This window comes from Ruditapes philippinarum, unplaced genomic scaffold, assembly GCF_026571515.1.
Source record: "Ruditapes philippinarum isolate M1 unplaced genomic scaffold, ASM2657151v2 ctg3313_1_1_1_1, whole genome shotgun sequence".
NCBI classification, from domain to species: Eukaryota; Metazoa; Mollusca; class Bivalvia; order Venerida; family Veneridae; genus Ruditapes; species Ruditapes philippinarum.
Window position 1 is genome coordinate 91,397 of NW_026852598.1, and position 17,784 is coordinate 109,180.

At 32.7% G+C, this 17,784-nt stretch overlaps 2 protein-coding genes across 2 annotated transcripts; one reads left to right on the forward strand and one right to left on the reverse strand.

Moving 5' to 3' along the window:
- Positions 1-381: 381 nt before the first annotated feature.
- On the reverse strand, positions 382-3,505 carry LOC132718503 (uncharacterized). Its single transcript, XM_060702206.1, has 2 exons — positions 3,501-3,505; positions 382-3,170 (listed from the first exon to the last, which is right to left on the reverse strand). Exons 1-2 carry the CDS (start codon positions 3,503-3,505, stop codon positions 2,507-2,509), a joined length of 669 nt encoding a protein of 222 aa, XP_060558189.1. The 3' UTR covers positions 382-2,506.
- Positions 3,443-16,703, forward strand: LOC132718578 (COMM domain-containing protein 10-like). Its single transcript, XM_060702296.1, has 7 exons — positions 3,443-3,577; positions 7,178-7,268; positions 7,799-7,909; positions 10,940-11,011; positions 11,797-11,880; positions 15,264-15,434; positions 15,955-16,703. Exons 1-7 carry the CDS (start codon positions 3,549-3,551, stop codon positions 15,991-15,993), a joined length of 597 nt encoding a protein of 198 aa, XP_060558279.1. The 5' UTR covers positions 3,443-3,548; the 3' UTR covers positions 15,994-16,703.
- Positions 16,704-17,784: the final 1,081 nt, after the last annotated feature.

Consider the following 17,784-nt stretch of genomic DNA (forward strand, 5'->3'; position numbering starts at 1 on the left):
CGGTCTTTATTTTGGGTATGTGATAAATAGAACATTAAATTCGTGTAACTTCATTCCTGAATTTATTGCACTCGTTGAATAAAATATTTTTTTTTCACTATGCTCGCCAGAGGCTCGCATAATGTAATTTTATTCAACTCGTGCAATAAATTCAGTATTGAACTTACACTCATTCAATATCCTCTATATATAAACTCTTATCAATCTCAGTTGATTGGTCTTACATGAATTTTAAATGTACATTGTATATGATTTTTATGTACTACATGTATGTTTGTAAATGTGAGAATCTAAAGCGACTTAAAGACATTTTCTACAGTTTTAGGAAAATTTAACCTTTTCATAGAATTTTTTTATTTTTCTGTATTATAAGTAAAATTCAATGATGAATTCAAATATGAAAAAAAAAAATATATGTTGGCGTGTTGGTTTTTTTGCAAAATGGCAGTTTCCATGGTAACGGTATATCTCAAAATGGTTAAAATGGCCATATTTTCTATAAAATTAAAAAAAATGTTTCAGACAGCTAAATATACACAACAAACATTATTTTGTACATATATAACTTTATCATTTAATTCTATATGAAGTAAACAATGACTTGAACATATTTCTTTACAAAATGACTTTTTCATATTTCTCAACTTGACAAAAAATTAGAAAAATCACTATGAATTCTGTAAAAAAATAAAGATATAAAAAAAACCCTTTCATAGAATTTTCTATATCTTTCATATGTTATGTAAAATTCAATGGTGAATTCAAAAATGAAAAAAAAAATATATGTCGGCGAGTTGGTTTTTCGGCCAAATGGCAGTTTCCATGGTAACCCAATATCTCCAAAATTTCAAAATTGCCACATTTTCCTTATAAATCAATAAAAAAGTACATGGCAACAAAATATCAACAACAAACAGGACTTCATACATAAATATCTTTATATTTTGATGCTGTATTGATTCAGAACATATCTATTTCTCTACAAAATAAGTTTTTCATATTTCTCAACTTGACAAAAAATTAGAAAAATCACTGTGAATTCTGTAAAAAAATAAAGATATAAAAAAAACCCTTTCATAGAATTTTCTATATCTTTCATATGTTATGTAAAATTCAATGGTGAATTCAAAAATGAAAAAAAAAATATATGTCGGCGAGTTGGTTTTTCGGCCAAATGGCAGTTTCCATGGTAACCCAATATCTCCAAAATTTCAAAATTGCCACATTTTCCTTATAAATCAATAAAAAAGTACATGGCAACAAAATATCAACAACAAACAGGACTTCATACATAAATATCTTTATATTTTGATGCTGTATTGATTCAGAACATATCTATTTCTCTACAAAATAAGTTTTTCATATTTCTCAACTTGACAAAAAATTTGAAAAATCACTATGAATTCTGTAAAAAAATAAAGATATAAAAAAAATCCTTTCATAGAATTTTCTATATCTTTAATATGTTATGTAAAATTTAATGGTGAATTCAAAAATGAAAAAAAAAATATATGTCGGCGAGTTGGTTTTTCGGCCAAATGGCAGTTTCCATGGTAACCCAATATCTCCAAAATTTCAAAATTGCCACATTTTCCTTATAAAATCAATAAAAAAGTACATGGCAACATAATATCAACAACAAACAGGACTTCATACATAAATATCTTTATATTTTGATGCTGTATTGATTCAGAACATATCTATTTCTCTACAAAATAAGTTTTTCATATTTCTTCACTAAACAAAAAAAATTAGAAAACTGAACATGAATCCTGTAAATAAATAAAGATATCAAGAAATTTCTTTCATGAAATTTTCTATTTTTTTAATATATTATGTGAAATTCAATGGTGAATTCAAAAATAAAAAGAAAAATATATGTTGACGTGTTAGATTTTTTATAAATTGGCAGTTTCCATGGTAACGGCAAATACCAATTATGTCAAAATAAGCATGCTTTCTTAAAAACAATAAATTGTACCAAATGCATTGTTATATATAATTATACAAACTTATTACAAATGACCTTTTCTTTTGATGTTATATGAAGTGAATCTGAACATTATTTTTTAAACAAGTCTACCATATTTATTTCTTTTCAAAGTATCTCGACAATAAAATCATTTCAAAAGTAAGTATTCCACAAAAAATGAAAATACTTGAACAAAATATTGCTTTCATAAATTCATATAGTTACTATGTTCTTATGGTTATTCTTTAAATGCATTATTCAAAATAAAATACTATTAAACTCTTTAGTAACAGACATGCATTTTTCTAGTTTCCATAGTAATCATTCCACTAATTATACAAAAAGTAGCAAATTAAAAAAAAGAAATTTTTCAAGAACACTGCTTGAAATAATCATGTTTAGTTTAGTACATATTTCTAGACAATTGCAGTTATGTTGATACTAACTTTGTTCAACTGTTTATTTTATTGTAACCACATGTATATTTTGCATTCAGGAGTTACACATATCAATGTACACATAGATTTGAGATGTTTATAAGTTCAAATCAGAAGTCGGACATACATAACTGAACACACTGTCTATTATTCTCTTGGCAGAGGTAACCCTCACTTTTCCATTTACTTTCTCCGTAAATAATTTGTATAAACCATCGCGACCTCCACGATTTACTGCCAGTCTCAGATGTGCTAACGACAAACCACTTTTGGCTATTTTCATTGCCATTTGTTTACTTACAATTTTTTCCTGTTGCATATTACTTAGAGATACCAAGTTTACATCAGCTTTCTTTTCAAATATGTATGTGTCTATTGCTGCATCCATTGTTATACTATGACAACACATCTGGTCAAAGGGTATTTCAGTATATATGATAAGTTTCTGTAAACTACACACATCTTCAAGGGCATTATGAGCAGAATATTGAGCATTCATTAAATTCTTTACAAGATATTCTTGACTATATTTATCTAAACCTGGAAATTGTTCTTTACACAAAGGCAGAGTATCCACAAAACCTATTACACAGTTTTGAAAAGAGGTTAATAAATTACATAGTTCAAATGACCTTACTAGCCTTGGGAAGTCAAAAATTCTAAAATTATGACCTATCAATACACATGGATTTCTTTTTTCTAACCAAAGTAAAAATTGTTCCAAGGCTGTTCTTAGAGACACTGCATTAATTAAAGAATGTCTGTTTCATGTATTGATATGTGTCTTGGTTTTTAATTATTATAAAATATATTTTTTTAAAGTTGTTGGTAATAAATGCTTTTTTTATAATATATTTAAAAAAAAGTTTTGATTACTGTTTTCCTACTATTTTAGCCTCATTATTTGCAAAATCGTAATTAGATTAATTTATCAATTCTTTCATTCATTTATTGAATATTTACTATCACATATCACTGGTATAAACCACGTAAAGGTAATTAAGGCTTATTCTAAACTGAAAATGGAATCGATATGGCACAGTGCTGAAACGTCCGGGACCGGACTGTCTTTGGTAATTTAGGACCGAAACGTCATGGTACCGAAATGACTCGTGATATTGACATGTACACCGGTCAAAATGGCGCTTATGTTTACTTCCACCCCCAGGTTTGTAAGACCTAAATATTTGTTCTAAGACGATTTAAACATTTCTTTATATTGTAAACTAACTTTGATGACACTATTATAAATGAAATAAGTCATTGTAGGCCTTGACAAGGCTCTATTTTGAGGAAATTTTGATAAATGACGAAAATCCTACGTATTGCTCGGATATGATTTTTTGGATAAAAATATTATGTCTTCATTATTTAGATAATCACTGTCCATCGCCGACATGATTCCATATTATTTTTTTGTCGTTGCAAACAAGAATAAACTAAAAAAACCGAAAGCATAAAATGCTGTGAAGGAAAGTTTATATTTTATGATCTTTTTTAGTTTTAAAATATTCTTTGCTTTTTTACTTTAATTTTGGAAGGAAGTGGCTAGCCATACGGGCCCGTACGTCTAGCCAAAACTTCTAGTCGTACGTGAGTCACGTAGGCCTACAACTAGCCAGAACGCACTGTATTGGCTAGCCGTACGGCCCTTTTCAAAATTATATCAAAGTCGAAAATGCATTTGATATTTTATGACTTTAAGCGAGGATTTTAACCAAGAAACAGCAATTATCCCGAATGTTTACCTTTTAAAGATTAATCGCCATGTTGGCTACAGTAAAGCAACTACAAATGATATTGATCTTTGTCATCTCCAGATGTAGTTCTGGCTTCCATAACTTTATATGTCTCTTTTATTTCCACGTTGTGCAACAGTAAAGTCAGGTCTAGCCTTACTATAAAACCTGTTCGCTGACGTCTCTTTAGCTTCTCCAGATGGTGAGAAAAAAGAGCATTTTGGTTGCAATTGAATAACATCAATTGAAATAGTTTACAAAATTGTGATAATAATTAGGGCTGTCATTGATTGAAAATTTTGTATCGATATATCTAGAGACAAATATCGACAATACATCAATATATCGACTTTGACAGTAGATACAATGAAAATCATTTATATATGTGTTATAAATTGGGATCATAGTGTTATGCATGCTTGTATTACACATTACAAATACTACAAACTAACAGAAAGTTTGTTTTTTCTGTTATTCTTGTCACTGACATTTGAAAACAGAGTTTAAAGTTCAAGTTACAGCCAAGAAAACTAGAAAAAAGTGACTTCTCTTATAAGCCAAAATAGAGAGGTATATTAACTAACAGAAATAAAAATTTTTTTAGCTTGTATCGATATGTGAAAGTGTGTATCGATATTGTATCGGATGATGAATATCGATGATATATCGATATCGCGATATTCAATGACAGCTCTAATAATAATCCTGTTTAGTTTCAGTAAGTTTAATTTTCAACAGCTTTAAAAATGAAAAAAAAGCACCGAAAATAATTGTTGTTGGGTTCTGATAATTGTGTCAATTACGGACAGTAGATCAAAGTTTGTCCATTATTGAGGAAAGTTTGCATTGTTCCGTGAAATGCATTCTAAAATTCTATTCCCCGAGTAGGCTTAAATTTACTTGATTGTGCTTTTATGTTCGATATTCATCTATGTACTGTTATTTAAAAGGTATACAATCTGAATTGTTTTTTGCTTTTCACCGTTTTTTTTTTTTTCAATGTTCTGTTTTTTTATTTATTTATTCCACTCTGAGCACACTGTTATGAAAGAAGCTTCTTTTGCCAAGCTTCTTTTGCCAAGCTTCTTTTGCCGTTAATTATGATTATTTATTCCATGTACTTAATTAACAAAAATGATTTAATAATTCATCTTTCATACAAATGAATTATTTAATCATAAGTATAACTTTGCATGTAATTTGTATAATGCATCATGAAACTTTGACACTTTTTTTCAAGATTACAACGCTTGCATTACCTTCGTACTCATTTTTTTTTACAAAATGGTGGAGCATCTTTATTAACAAACTCCTCACAGTGATAACCTCCCTTGGCAAAATAGTTTGTGTAGCAAGCGAAGGGAGACAACTGTGTCAGAGTTTGCATTATTAAAAGGAACACACAAGGACAAATGCGGGTACTTGGTTAAAATCCTCATTTAAAGACACAAAATAACATATGCATATTTGACTTTCATAATAATTTTGAATAGTGCCATATGGCTGGCCAAAACAGTGTGTCCTAGCAAGTCGTACGTGACTCACGGAAGACTAGCACTTTTGGCTAGCTGTATGGGGCCACTTCCATTTTGGAAATACCTTTTAGCTCACCTGTCACAAAGTGACAGGGTGAGCTTTTGTGATCGCTTTTCGTCCGGCGTCTGTCTGTCCGGCGTCCGTAAACTTTTACTTTAAATGACATCTCCTCATAAACCACTAAGCCAATTTCATCCAAACTTCACAGGAATGTTCCTTTGGTGGTCACCTTTAAAAATTGTTCAAAGAATTTAATTCCATGCAGAACTCTGGTTGCCATGGCAACTGATAGAAAAAACTTAAAAAATCTTCTTTTAAAAAAACCCAAAGAGGTAGAGCTTAGATATATGGCATGAAAACATCTTGTAGTGAGTGTCTATCAAGTTTGTTCAAATAAAAGCCCTGGGGTCAAAATTGGCCCCACCCCAGGGGGTCATTGATTTTCCCTAATTGCATATAGTAAAAACTTAAAAAATCTTCTTTTAAAGAACCCAAAGAGCTAGAGCTAAGATTTTTATCATGAAACATCTTCTAATGGGTGTCTACCAAGTTTTCAAATAAAAGCCTTGGGGTCAAAATTGGCCCCGCCCCAGGGGATCATTGATTTTCCCTTTATGCATAAAGTAAAAACTTAAAAATTCTTCTTTTAAAGAACCCAAAGAGCTAGAGCTAAGATATTTAGCATGAAACATGTTCAAATGGGTGTTTACCAAATTTGTTCAAATAAGAGCCCTGGGGTCAAAATTGTCTAAGCCCCGGAGATCATTGATTTTCCTTATATGTATATAGCAAAAACTAAAAAAAAATCTTCTTTGAAAAAACCCAAATAGCTAGAGTTTAAATACTAAGCATGAAACATCTTCTAGTGAGTGTCTACAAAGTTTGTTCAAATAAAAGCCCTGGGGTCAAAATTGGCCCCGCCCGGGGGGTCATTGATTTTATTTATGTGTATAGCAAAAGCTTAAAAAATCTTCTTTTAAAAAAACCCAAATAGCTAGAGTTTAGATATTAAGCATGAAACATCTTCTAGTGAGTGTCTACAAAGTTTGTTCAAATAAGAGTTCTGGGGTCAAAATAGGCTCTGCCCCGGGGGACATTGATTTTCCTTATATGTGTATAGCAAAAACTTAAAAATCTTCTTTGAAAAAACCCAAATAGCTAGAGTTTAGATATTAAGCATGAAACATCTTCTTGTGAGTGTCTACAAAGTTTGTTCAAATAAAAGCCCTGGGGTCAAAACTGACCCTGCCCCAGGGGTGTCATTGATTTTAACTATATGTGTATTATAGTAAAAACTTAAAAAATCTTTTTTAAAAAACACAATGAGCTAGACCTTAGATGTTTAGCATGAAACATCCTCTAATGGGTGTCACAAAGTTTGTTCAAATAAAAGCCCTGGGGTTTAAACTGGCCCCGCTCTGGGGGCCTATATACAGGTGAGCGACTTCTGGGCCATCATGGCCCTCTTGTTTATGGAATTGTTTCCATTTCAGCATCAGAAAGGCTGTAGGTCTGATCAATGAGGTTGATCAAGGCAAATTCCCATTAGTTGTTTCTAGAATTTTACAGAAATTACATTTAAAGGTAAGTTTGTTTTGAGAATTAATTAAATAAACATTAGTGGACACACGTATATGTACCTTATGAAAAACCATGCATGTGAACTCTCCCACTTTTAGCGGGAGATTTCCACTTTCTGCAGCCATATTTTCAAATATTTTTCTTAAGATAAGGTGTATTTTCACAAATTAAGGCAATCTTCCTATTTTTGATGCCAGAACTTCCTTCTTTGTTCATTGCAAATTCTACTTGATCATCAAAATAAGTTCACATGTATGATGAAAAACTAGAAAAAATTTGATTGTGTTTTGAACTGTTTTGAAACTATTGTTAGATTGTAATTAACTTGTTTAATGAAACAGCAAACACAGTTTATCCTCATGCAAGTAATAATTATTTTATAGACCGTGACAATTATTTTTGAAAAATTGTGTTCATACTAAAAATTCTGCTTTTTTCATGCCATCATAATGAATTGATGATGGAAGTCACTCTTGTTTTTTTAACATAAGTCTTATGTTCTTGTAAAAAAAAAGTTAATTTATCATTTTTAGGATGAGAGAACATTTTCGGAAGATGAGGAAGAGAAGTTGCAAGGCACGCTTGGTATGTCAGGACCAGATCTTGAATTACTGCTACAGACATTGGAGTTTTTCCTACAACAGGTTTCCCAGACTTGAAATACAACCTTGTATACAGAATTTACAAGATGTCATGTGAATCTGTTTATCATGTCCCCAGCCCCCTCCAAAAATGGGAATAAGTAAAGTTTTTGTATCATCTATCTGTTTGATGACTGAATAGGGGGCCATCTAACTGTAAACAGAGCAAAAGAGAACAATAGATTAGAATTCATACAGTAACAATAGAATAAATTAAGGGGCCATTGGCCCTCTATTAAACACAAGAAAATAACAAAAGAAATGGCCTCTTATTCCATTTCATTTTGGCTGGATTTCCATGCTTCCGTCCAAACTTTGTCCAGACAATATAGCTTTTACATTTATAGATGGATTTTTAAAATAATTTTTGTATAAATGTGTAGCACATTAGGAAAATGTGTCATGTACAACATCTTCATTTAAACTTGAGGCTCACATTCTAACTTCAAATTCTACTCATTTGCACCACACCTCTGTTTGGTGGGATTGTCTCATGTGAGGAAGTTATCTAGTGAGATTGTAGAAGGACAATGAGTCAATTAACAGCTGTTTTCCTGATACATTATTAGTCCCCTACCGGTTTAACCGGAGGGGATTTTAGGTTTACCCTCCGTCGTCTGTCTGTCTGTCTGTCTGTCCGTCCGTCCGTCTGTCTGTCTGTCTGTCAGTCCGTCCGTCCACAAAACTGGATCCCGCGATAACACAAAAAGTACTGAAAATATTTTAATGAAACTTGATATATGGATAGATGGCAGTATGGAGATTATTCACGTCTTTTTTTTTTCTTCTTATGTTGAAAATTCTGGTTGCTATGGCAACAAATAGCCTGAAAATATGGCAAATTGAACACATAAACTGGATCCCGCGATAACGCAAAAAGTACTGAAAATATTTTTATGAAACTTGATATATGGATAGATGACAGTATGGAGATTATGCACGTCTTTTTTTTTTCTTCCTATGTTGAAAATTCTAGTTGCTATGGCAACAAATAGCCTGAATTTCAAGATTTCTGATTTAAAATTTTCAGCTTTTTCACCATAAGTTCTTTATTTCTTAAGGTGTTTACTTCAAACTTTAAATATAAGTTTCTGATCATCAACCACATCATATGTGACAAGGTTTACAACTCTAGCACAAAAATTATCAGTATTACCTCCCTTGAACTTAGAATTTTTATGAAAAAAATGTTGTCTTTTTAGCTCGACTTTTCTATGAAAAGGGGAGCTATCCTACTCGCCCCGGCGTCGGCGTCGGCGTCGGCGTTGGCGTCACACCTTGGTTAAGTTTTTCGTACCACCCCACTTTATTTCAGAAGTATTACAAGTATGGCTTTGAAACTTACCATACTTGTTCACCATCATAACCTCCATCTACAGACAAGAGTACATAACTCTGTCAAGGTTTTTGACAGAAATTATGGCCCTTTTTTGACTTAGAAAGTGTATTGAGCTTGGTTAAGTTTTTTGTACCACCTCACTTTATTTCAAAACCATTGGAGGTATTGCTTTGAAACTGACCATACTTGTTTACCATCACGACCTTCATCAACAGACAAGAGGACATAACTCTGTCAAGGTTTTTGACAGAATTATGCCCCTTTTTGACTTAGAAAATACATTGAATATGGGTAAAATCCACTTATTGCCTTAACCCTTTGAGATATTGCTTTGAAACTTTTAATGCTATTTCACATCATTACCCCCATCTGTACGCAAGAGAAGGTAACTCTGTCAAGGATTTGTTTTAAAAATTAAGGCCTTTTATCGACTTAGAATCTTGGTTAAGTTTTTAGTACCAGTCCACTTTTTGACTGAACTGTTTGAGATATTAATTTGAAAGTTGGAATACTTGTTTACAATCATGATTCCCAAACATGTCCAGGAGAAGGTAATTCTGTCAAAGATTTTATTTGAATTATGGCCCTTAACTGTCAATGTTTTGTATTATAGGCAAGCACTAAAAAACTTAAAAAATCTAAAAAAATTCATTCCTATCCACTTGTTCACTTTACCATAAATTATGTCATATAAACATTGCTGTAATATTCAAGGGTATCAAACAACTAGTTATTTTTCTCTTTTTGTACTTGAAATTAAAATCAGTAGTATATGCATATTTCACATTTTATCTCGCCTATTTGATTGGTGGACAAGGGTATCACACAATTCAGTAAAATAATTCTTCACTAAATATCTTAATGCTCATGGCCATTGTTCACTTTAAAAATACAGAGATTCTTGTATTGCCTTTTACTGCAAAAACTTTTTTTATTGGCAAGCAATAAAAAAGTCGAGCGCGCTGTCTTACGGACAGCTCTTGTTTAAATAACTTCTTTATTTCCTAATGTATCTACTTCAAACTTCATATATATGTTTCTTATTATCACTCAACATTTTTGAATGGGTTAAATACTCTAGCAAGACTATTTCCAGAATTATGTCCCCCTTGAACATAGATTTTTTTCAAGAAATTGGTATTTTTCACTCCAACTTCTTCATTCCTTATAGGATTTACTTTAAAATCCCACATCGTAATAATATGACAAGATTGTATAAACATAGTTTCCTAACTAGGCAGGGAAACTTAACACATTACTGTGAATTAGACAAACTTAGAACTCAAAAGATTCAAGTTCATTCATGTCTTTCATTCACTGGTAAAATTGACTGGCCGATGGCCCATCAGAAAGTTGCTGGGGTTCTAACCGGTAGGGGACTTATGGATTGCTTGCAATACTATGATAATTGCTTGTTTACATAAATTCATAAATATTACATAAATATAAACTACATAAAATTATAAATTGATATAAATTTACTATAGTTCATAGATTATTTAAATGTTTAATTACATAAAACATAAAATCATTAATTACATTAATTTGTAATTACATAGTTGATTTATATAAGAAATACAAATATTATGTTTTTAGGCTTTGAAGCTCAGTAGAGTGTCGATAAACCTTCACTCAAATTGTTATTATATGCATCAATGTAACGAAAAAGTAACTTTTTTGGTATGTTATTTCAGTCAGCTTACCACACAGCCAAGCCAGCAGCACTCTCTCAACAATTGTCTCAACTAGGAATGGATCAAGACAAGGTTTTGTATTTTTTTCACTTACTATCAAAATTTATAATATATTAGTCTATTTACTGTCATTACCAGGTTTTTTATTTCACAGGTAAGGTCAAGGGGACTTCTCTTTAGGGGAAAATAGCAATGTATTTTTGCGAAAGGGGTAAGAAAAAACTTTTTGTAAAGTGAACTTTAAGGCAAAACTGCACAGTTTAGAAGTATTTTCTTAGGGGGAAGCTGTCTTAAAAGGCATCTCTTATAGAGGAAAAAGCTCTGAGTATGTAGAGTTTGATTCATAGTGGGTATAATGGTCCAGTGGTAACACTCTGACTACAAATTCCAAAGTCATTAGTTTAAGCCTTGGTTCTCCAACTTCATGTATAATTATATATAATATTATATATCCGAAGTGTTTTGGATGAGATTTTATACACCACTGTGTAATGGTGCTTTATGATTTGCATGTAAAAAAACAGTGTAAAAATTTAAAGCCAGATTTAGATTTAGCCAGTGGCTACTAGGTTGACCAAACAGTAAGTAGTTTCAGGCTCAATGCTTGTGACTCACATGGCAGGCTATAAATGTGGCTTACAACATCCATACAAGGGCATGATATCTTAAATAGGATTACTAAACTGTTCAAGAAAAGTCACTCAACCCGGGTAACTAATTGTTAACAAATAGTCAAAGGGAAGTAACTCCAAAAGGTCTAAGTATACTAATTGTTACAAGCTGAACCCTATTTTAATAGTAATCAAGAACATTAGCATTAGTTTGTAATATACAAACATTCTTTTTATACAAAACAGGTTGATACCATTGTTGAATCATGGACCACGAAAGGACGGGAAGTTATACAGAATCTAAGACAAAGGGCTCTAATGCCAAATCAAGCAAGTCTTTCTAATAGTTTTGATATCATTATTATCATAAAATCATATAGTAAGACTAATTATGCCCCCACTTCGAAGAAGAGGGGGTATATTGCACTTGTCGGTCCGTAGACCAAATGGTTTCCAAGTGATAACTAAAGAACCCTTAGGCCTAGGAACTTCAAACTTGGTATGGTGATTGGTCATGACCTGTAGATGACCCCTATTGATTTTGGGGTCAAAGGTCAAGGTTACATTGACCTTGTAAGCAAAAACGGTTTCCGATCAATAACTAAAGAACCCTTAGGCCTAGGAACTTCAAACTTGGTATGGTGATTGGTCATGATCAGTAGATGACCCCTATAGATTTGGGGGTCAAGGGGTCAAAGGTCAAGGTCACATTGACCTTGTAAGCAAAAACGGTTTCCGATCAATAACTAAAGAACCCTTAGGCCTAGGAACTTCAAACTTGCTATGGTGATTGGCCATGACCAGCAGGTGATCCCTATTGATTTTGTGGTTAAGGGGTCAAAGGTCAGGTCACATTGACCTTGTAGGTAAAAACGGTTTCCGATCAATAACTTAAGAACCCCTAGGCCTAGGGACTTCAAACTTGATATGGTGATTGGTCATGATCAGTAGATGACCCCTATTGATTTTTGGGTCAAGGGGTCAAAGGTCAAGGTCACATTGACCTCTTAGGTAAAAACGGTTTCTTGATCAATAACTAAAGAACACTTAGGCCTAGGACCTTCAAACTTTGTATGATGATTGGTCGTGACCAGTAGATGTCCCCTATTGAACTTTGGGTCAAGGGTTCAAAGGTCAAGATCACATTGACCTCTTAGTTAAAAACGGTTTCTGATCAAAAACTTAAGAATGCTTAGGCCTAGGAACTTCAAACTTAAAAGAACGCTTAGGTCTAGGAACTTCAAACTTGGTATGGTGATTGGTCATGACCAGCAGATGACCCCTATTGATTTTGGGGTCAAAGGTCAAGGTTACATTGACCTTGTAAGCAAAAACGGTTTCCGATCAATAACTAAAGAACCCTTAGGCCTAGGAACTTCAAACTTGGTATGGTGATTGGTCATGATCAGTAGATGACCCCTATAGATTTAGGGGTCAAGGGGTCAAAGGTCAAGGTCACATTGACCTTGTAAGCAAAAACGGTTTCCGATCAATAACTAAAGAACCCTTAGGCCTAGGAACTTCAAACTTGCTATGGTGATTGGCCATGACCAGCAGGTGATCCCTATTGATTTTGTGGTTAAGGGGTCAAAGGTCAAGGTCACATTGACCTTGTAGGTAAAAACGGTTTCCGATCAATAACTTAAGAACCCCTAGGCCTAGGGACTTCAAACTTGATATGGTGATTGGTCATGATCAGTAGATGACCCCTATTGATTTTTGGGTCAAGGGGTCAAAGGTCAAGGTCACATTGACCTCTTAGGTAAAAACGGTTTCTGATCAATAACTAAAGAACACTTAGGCCTAGGACCTTCAAACTTTGTATGATGATTGGTCGTGACCAGTAGATGTCCCCTATTGAATTTTGGGTCAAGGGTTCAAAGGTCAAGATCACATTGACCTCTTAGTTAAAAACGGTTTCTGATCAAAAACTTAAGAATGCTTAGGCCTAGGAACTTCAAACTTAAGAACGCTTAGGTCTAGGAACTTCAAACTTGGTATGGTGATTGGTCATGACCAGCAGATGACCCCTATTGATTTTGGGGTCAAAGGTCAAGGTTACATTGACCTTGTAAGCAAAAACGGTTTCCGATCAATAACTAAAGAACCCTTAGGCCTAGGAACTTCAAACTTGGTATGGTGATTGGTCATGATCAGTAGATGACCCCTATAGATTTGGGGGTCAAGGGGTCAAAGGTCAAGGTCACATTGACCTTGTAAGCAAAAACGGTTTCCGATCAATAACTAAAGAACCCTTAGGCCTAGGAAAAAAACTTGCTATGGTGATTGGCCATGACCAGCAGGTGATCCCTATTGATTTTGTGGTTAAGGGGTCAAAGGTCAAGGTCACATTGACCTTGTAGGTAAAAACGGTTTCCGATCAATAACTTAAGAACCCCTAGGCCTAGGGACTTCAAACTTGATATGGTGATTGGTCATGATCAGTAGATGACCCCTATTGATTTTTGGGTCAAGGGGTCAAAGGTCAAGGTCACATTGACCTCTAAGGTAAAAAACGGTTTTCTGATCAATAACTAAAGAACGCTTAGGCCTAGGACCTTCAAACTTTGTATGATGATTGGTCGTCACCAGCAGATGTCCCCTATTGAATTTTGGGTCAAGGGTTCAAAGGTCAAGATCACATTGACCTCTTAGTTAAAAACGGTTTCTGATCAAAAACTTAAGAATGCTTAGGCCTAGGAACTTCAAACTTAAGAACGCTTAGGCCTAGGAACTTCAAACTTGGTATGGTGATTGGTCATGACCAGCAGATGACCCCTATTGATTTTGGGTCAAGGGGTCAAAGATCAAGGTCACATTGACCTTGTAGGTAAAAACGGTTTCTGATCAATAACTAAAGAATGCTTAGGCCTAGAAACTTCAAACTTGGTATGATGATTGGTCATGACCAGTAGATGACCCCTATTGATTTTGGGGTCAAGGGGTCAATGTCATATTGACCTTGTACTTAATGACGGTTTCTGACCAATAACTCAACAACTCAAGTTGCCTTGGTTGATATTTTTATATTAAACTAAAAATGCTTTTGGTATACACATCTGAAGGTCTGATGTAATATAACAACTTGGCTGTCATTAATGAGGCCTACATGATTCATAAAATGTATGCATATATTATTTGGTAAGATTTGTAATAACTTAAATTGCTGCACACAACCTATGGGGTCACAATAATTATTACCTTGTGACTAGTCATGACCAGTAGATACTAGATATTAAATCCTTATTAATTGTTTGTTCACTGGGTCAGAAGTCATGCATAATAACCTGATCACATGACTAATTGGCTGCCGATAGGGGGCATACATGTTTTACAAACATATCTTGTTTAAATTAACAGTTTGATATTATAAATATATCATTAAATATCAAAGTCTTTTAAGAATATGAAACTTTTATTTTGAATACATGCATAACAAGATTTTTACATGTCTTTGGTATCGTCAATTTCTAAATTAATCAATGATATTTCATTTGTAGAATCAATTATATTTTGAGAATTTAACTCTAGAATCTTAAGAAATTTTCAACCGAGTATTAAATTTAAAAGGAAGAATAAACTTTTGCTTTGGGATAAAAGTTATCTATTTATAAAAGGGCATTCATAAAGGGACTACATTTTTGTTCAGTTAAAGGTTTTAAATTGATTGCATCTAACAATTTACAATGTATAAATTTTGCTTTCAATTACAGTTAACAGATATAAATTGGAGATTAAATTTACAAATGGCCCAATCAATGGAAACGAAGCAGAAATTACCAAATGCTATGTTTGAACTTGGTGTCCATCGTGAAGGGCAGGAAGATAAAGAAAAGATACGAATGGAGTTCACTCATGATGAATTATATCAATTTTACAATCAGGTATTATTTAAAAGAATGAGTAAATCTGTATTTACATCACAGTGTAAAATTTAAAATTAAAATTGTTACAGGTCTGGTCAGTGCATTGAAAAGATTTTTTTTCTGGTGCCAAAACAAGAAACCTTCTCGTTGGTAACTGGCAGTCAGTTCCTTTGAAACTTGTAGTAACAAACCAGCCCTTGAAAAGTTAATAAAATGTAATTAATATCCTGATATTGTTAAAGGGCTTCATTGTATGTCAGTAGTTATGGTCATGTCACTTGTAATCACTTGCCTCTCACCACAGTGGGTTTAAATCCCACTAGGTACTTTGATTCTTTTATGTAAGACAGCTCAGCATCTAGTAGATCTGTGGATCTACTGATGTGCAGGAAATAATTCGGATGGGGCTTCTGAAGCCATCCTTTTCACGAGTGAAGCTGCTGTCAACATATATACTTTACAGTACTGACGGAAAACTAAAAGAGACTTTAAAAAAAAAAATTTTAGTGTTAACATTGGCATCTATTTTTCATTTCAGTTGGAAACTATTCAGAAACAGATTGATGGTTTAAGCTGATAGTTTAAACCAAGATTAGAGGTAGTCCAGCCAAAGTCTTCTTTCACTTCAATGTCTTGTTTGAAATATATGTGGAACAATGTTATCCATTCCATTTAACTTTGCATAAGTAGAAAAGACATTGTTATGGTGTAGTAGGCTACACATTTCTTGTATTTGAATACATTCATTTAATTCAATCATTTGTAGAAGTTAAATTATTTTACATGTCAGTATGTTAAGAAATTTTAACGTTCATTCTCCTGAGAACTTGATAATGTTTTTAGATTTGCATTTATTGAAATACATGTATGATGTATAATTACTCAGTTTTCTGCCCAAAAGTCTGTGTTACTGCTGTCAGGACATATATTATTAGTTATTAAAATTTGGACAGGTTATAAGCTTAAGCATAGTTATATATAGTAAAATAGCCATTTATACACAGCCATGTAACATGTCATAATTTCCATGAGGCAACACATGTGATCACTGATATATTATATACAATACATTTTTAACTGCCCAATTGCTTTCTTTGATAAAAGAGCAAAAATTTGATCTTCTACTGATTAGGAGTATTTATGGTTGTTTTTAATGAAATGTTTGTTGCAATTCATGAATTGTAATCATTGTCCTTTGCATATGTTGATTGCAAGCCATTTACATGTGATTTTATTGTGTAAACTATATGTAAAAACTGTGCAATAAATTATTTTTTATAATGCAAATTTAGTATGTTTTACTTTTTCATTAGCTTTCCCTTTTATCACTTCTGGATAATTCTAAATACATGTACAAAGTATGAAAAAGACATGAAAATATACCATGTTTAAACATTGACCCATAGACCTTGGTCACGGCATAAAATATTCTCATTATTTTGCTCCCGTGTTAAAAATTTCAAATTATAATAACCTATCATTTTTTCCAAGTTAAGTTTCTCTTAGCCTTTTCTACCACATTGCCAAAACAAACTTATTAACATTTTTTTAAAATAAATAACAACATCAAATTACATATATTACAATATAATATTTATTTGTTATCATAAACCCTTATAAACACGAAATATATATAAATAATCCTATCGTTTTCATTCAATATATTGTCTCACTGACATATTTCCAATACATGAAATGAATATCCACATTTGATATGGATGATTCTTGTTGCTGGGTTATGTGGTTGTGGGTGCCTTTTCTTGTTGATCGTGTTTATCATCTTTTAATCAATTATAATTAAGTGTTGTTTTGTTTTAATCTTTTATCATACGACTATAATGTGACGTAATGATAAAGTCTTTTTATCAATTTGAAATCATTTATTGCAATATTACTCTTCCGTGACCTTTATCAATAGTTTTAAATGGGAGTGCATAAATTGTGTCTTTGATAAGAAGAATGAAAGTTAAGCACCACGAATAGCGACCTAGTTTTGTACATGCATCGCAAATAAAAGATTACCAGTTACTTCTCAAAGCAAGACATAAATGCATTTTCCTATCAATGAGATTTTCTTGTGTGTAAAACAAAGTTACTAAGCAATGCAGTATGATTTGAAATTAGATTCTTTTTCTTTCATGAAAGAAACTTCTTTTCCTTTGATTAAGCTACATGTCTTGACACTAGATGACCAGTACTAAATGATGTTTTACTTTTGTTTTTACATATTATATACCACAATAAGAGCAAGAGAAAACGCAACAGTTTTTAGTGTCTTAATATTAATGCCATGCGCATTAGATGTTAGAGTTTTTGTAGCTTTCCAGCTGGCTTACGAATATCAATGGCTCAATCATGCTCGAAATAA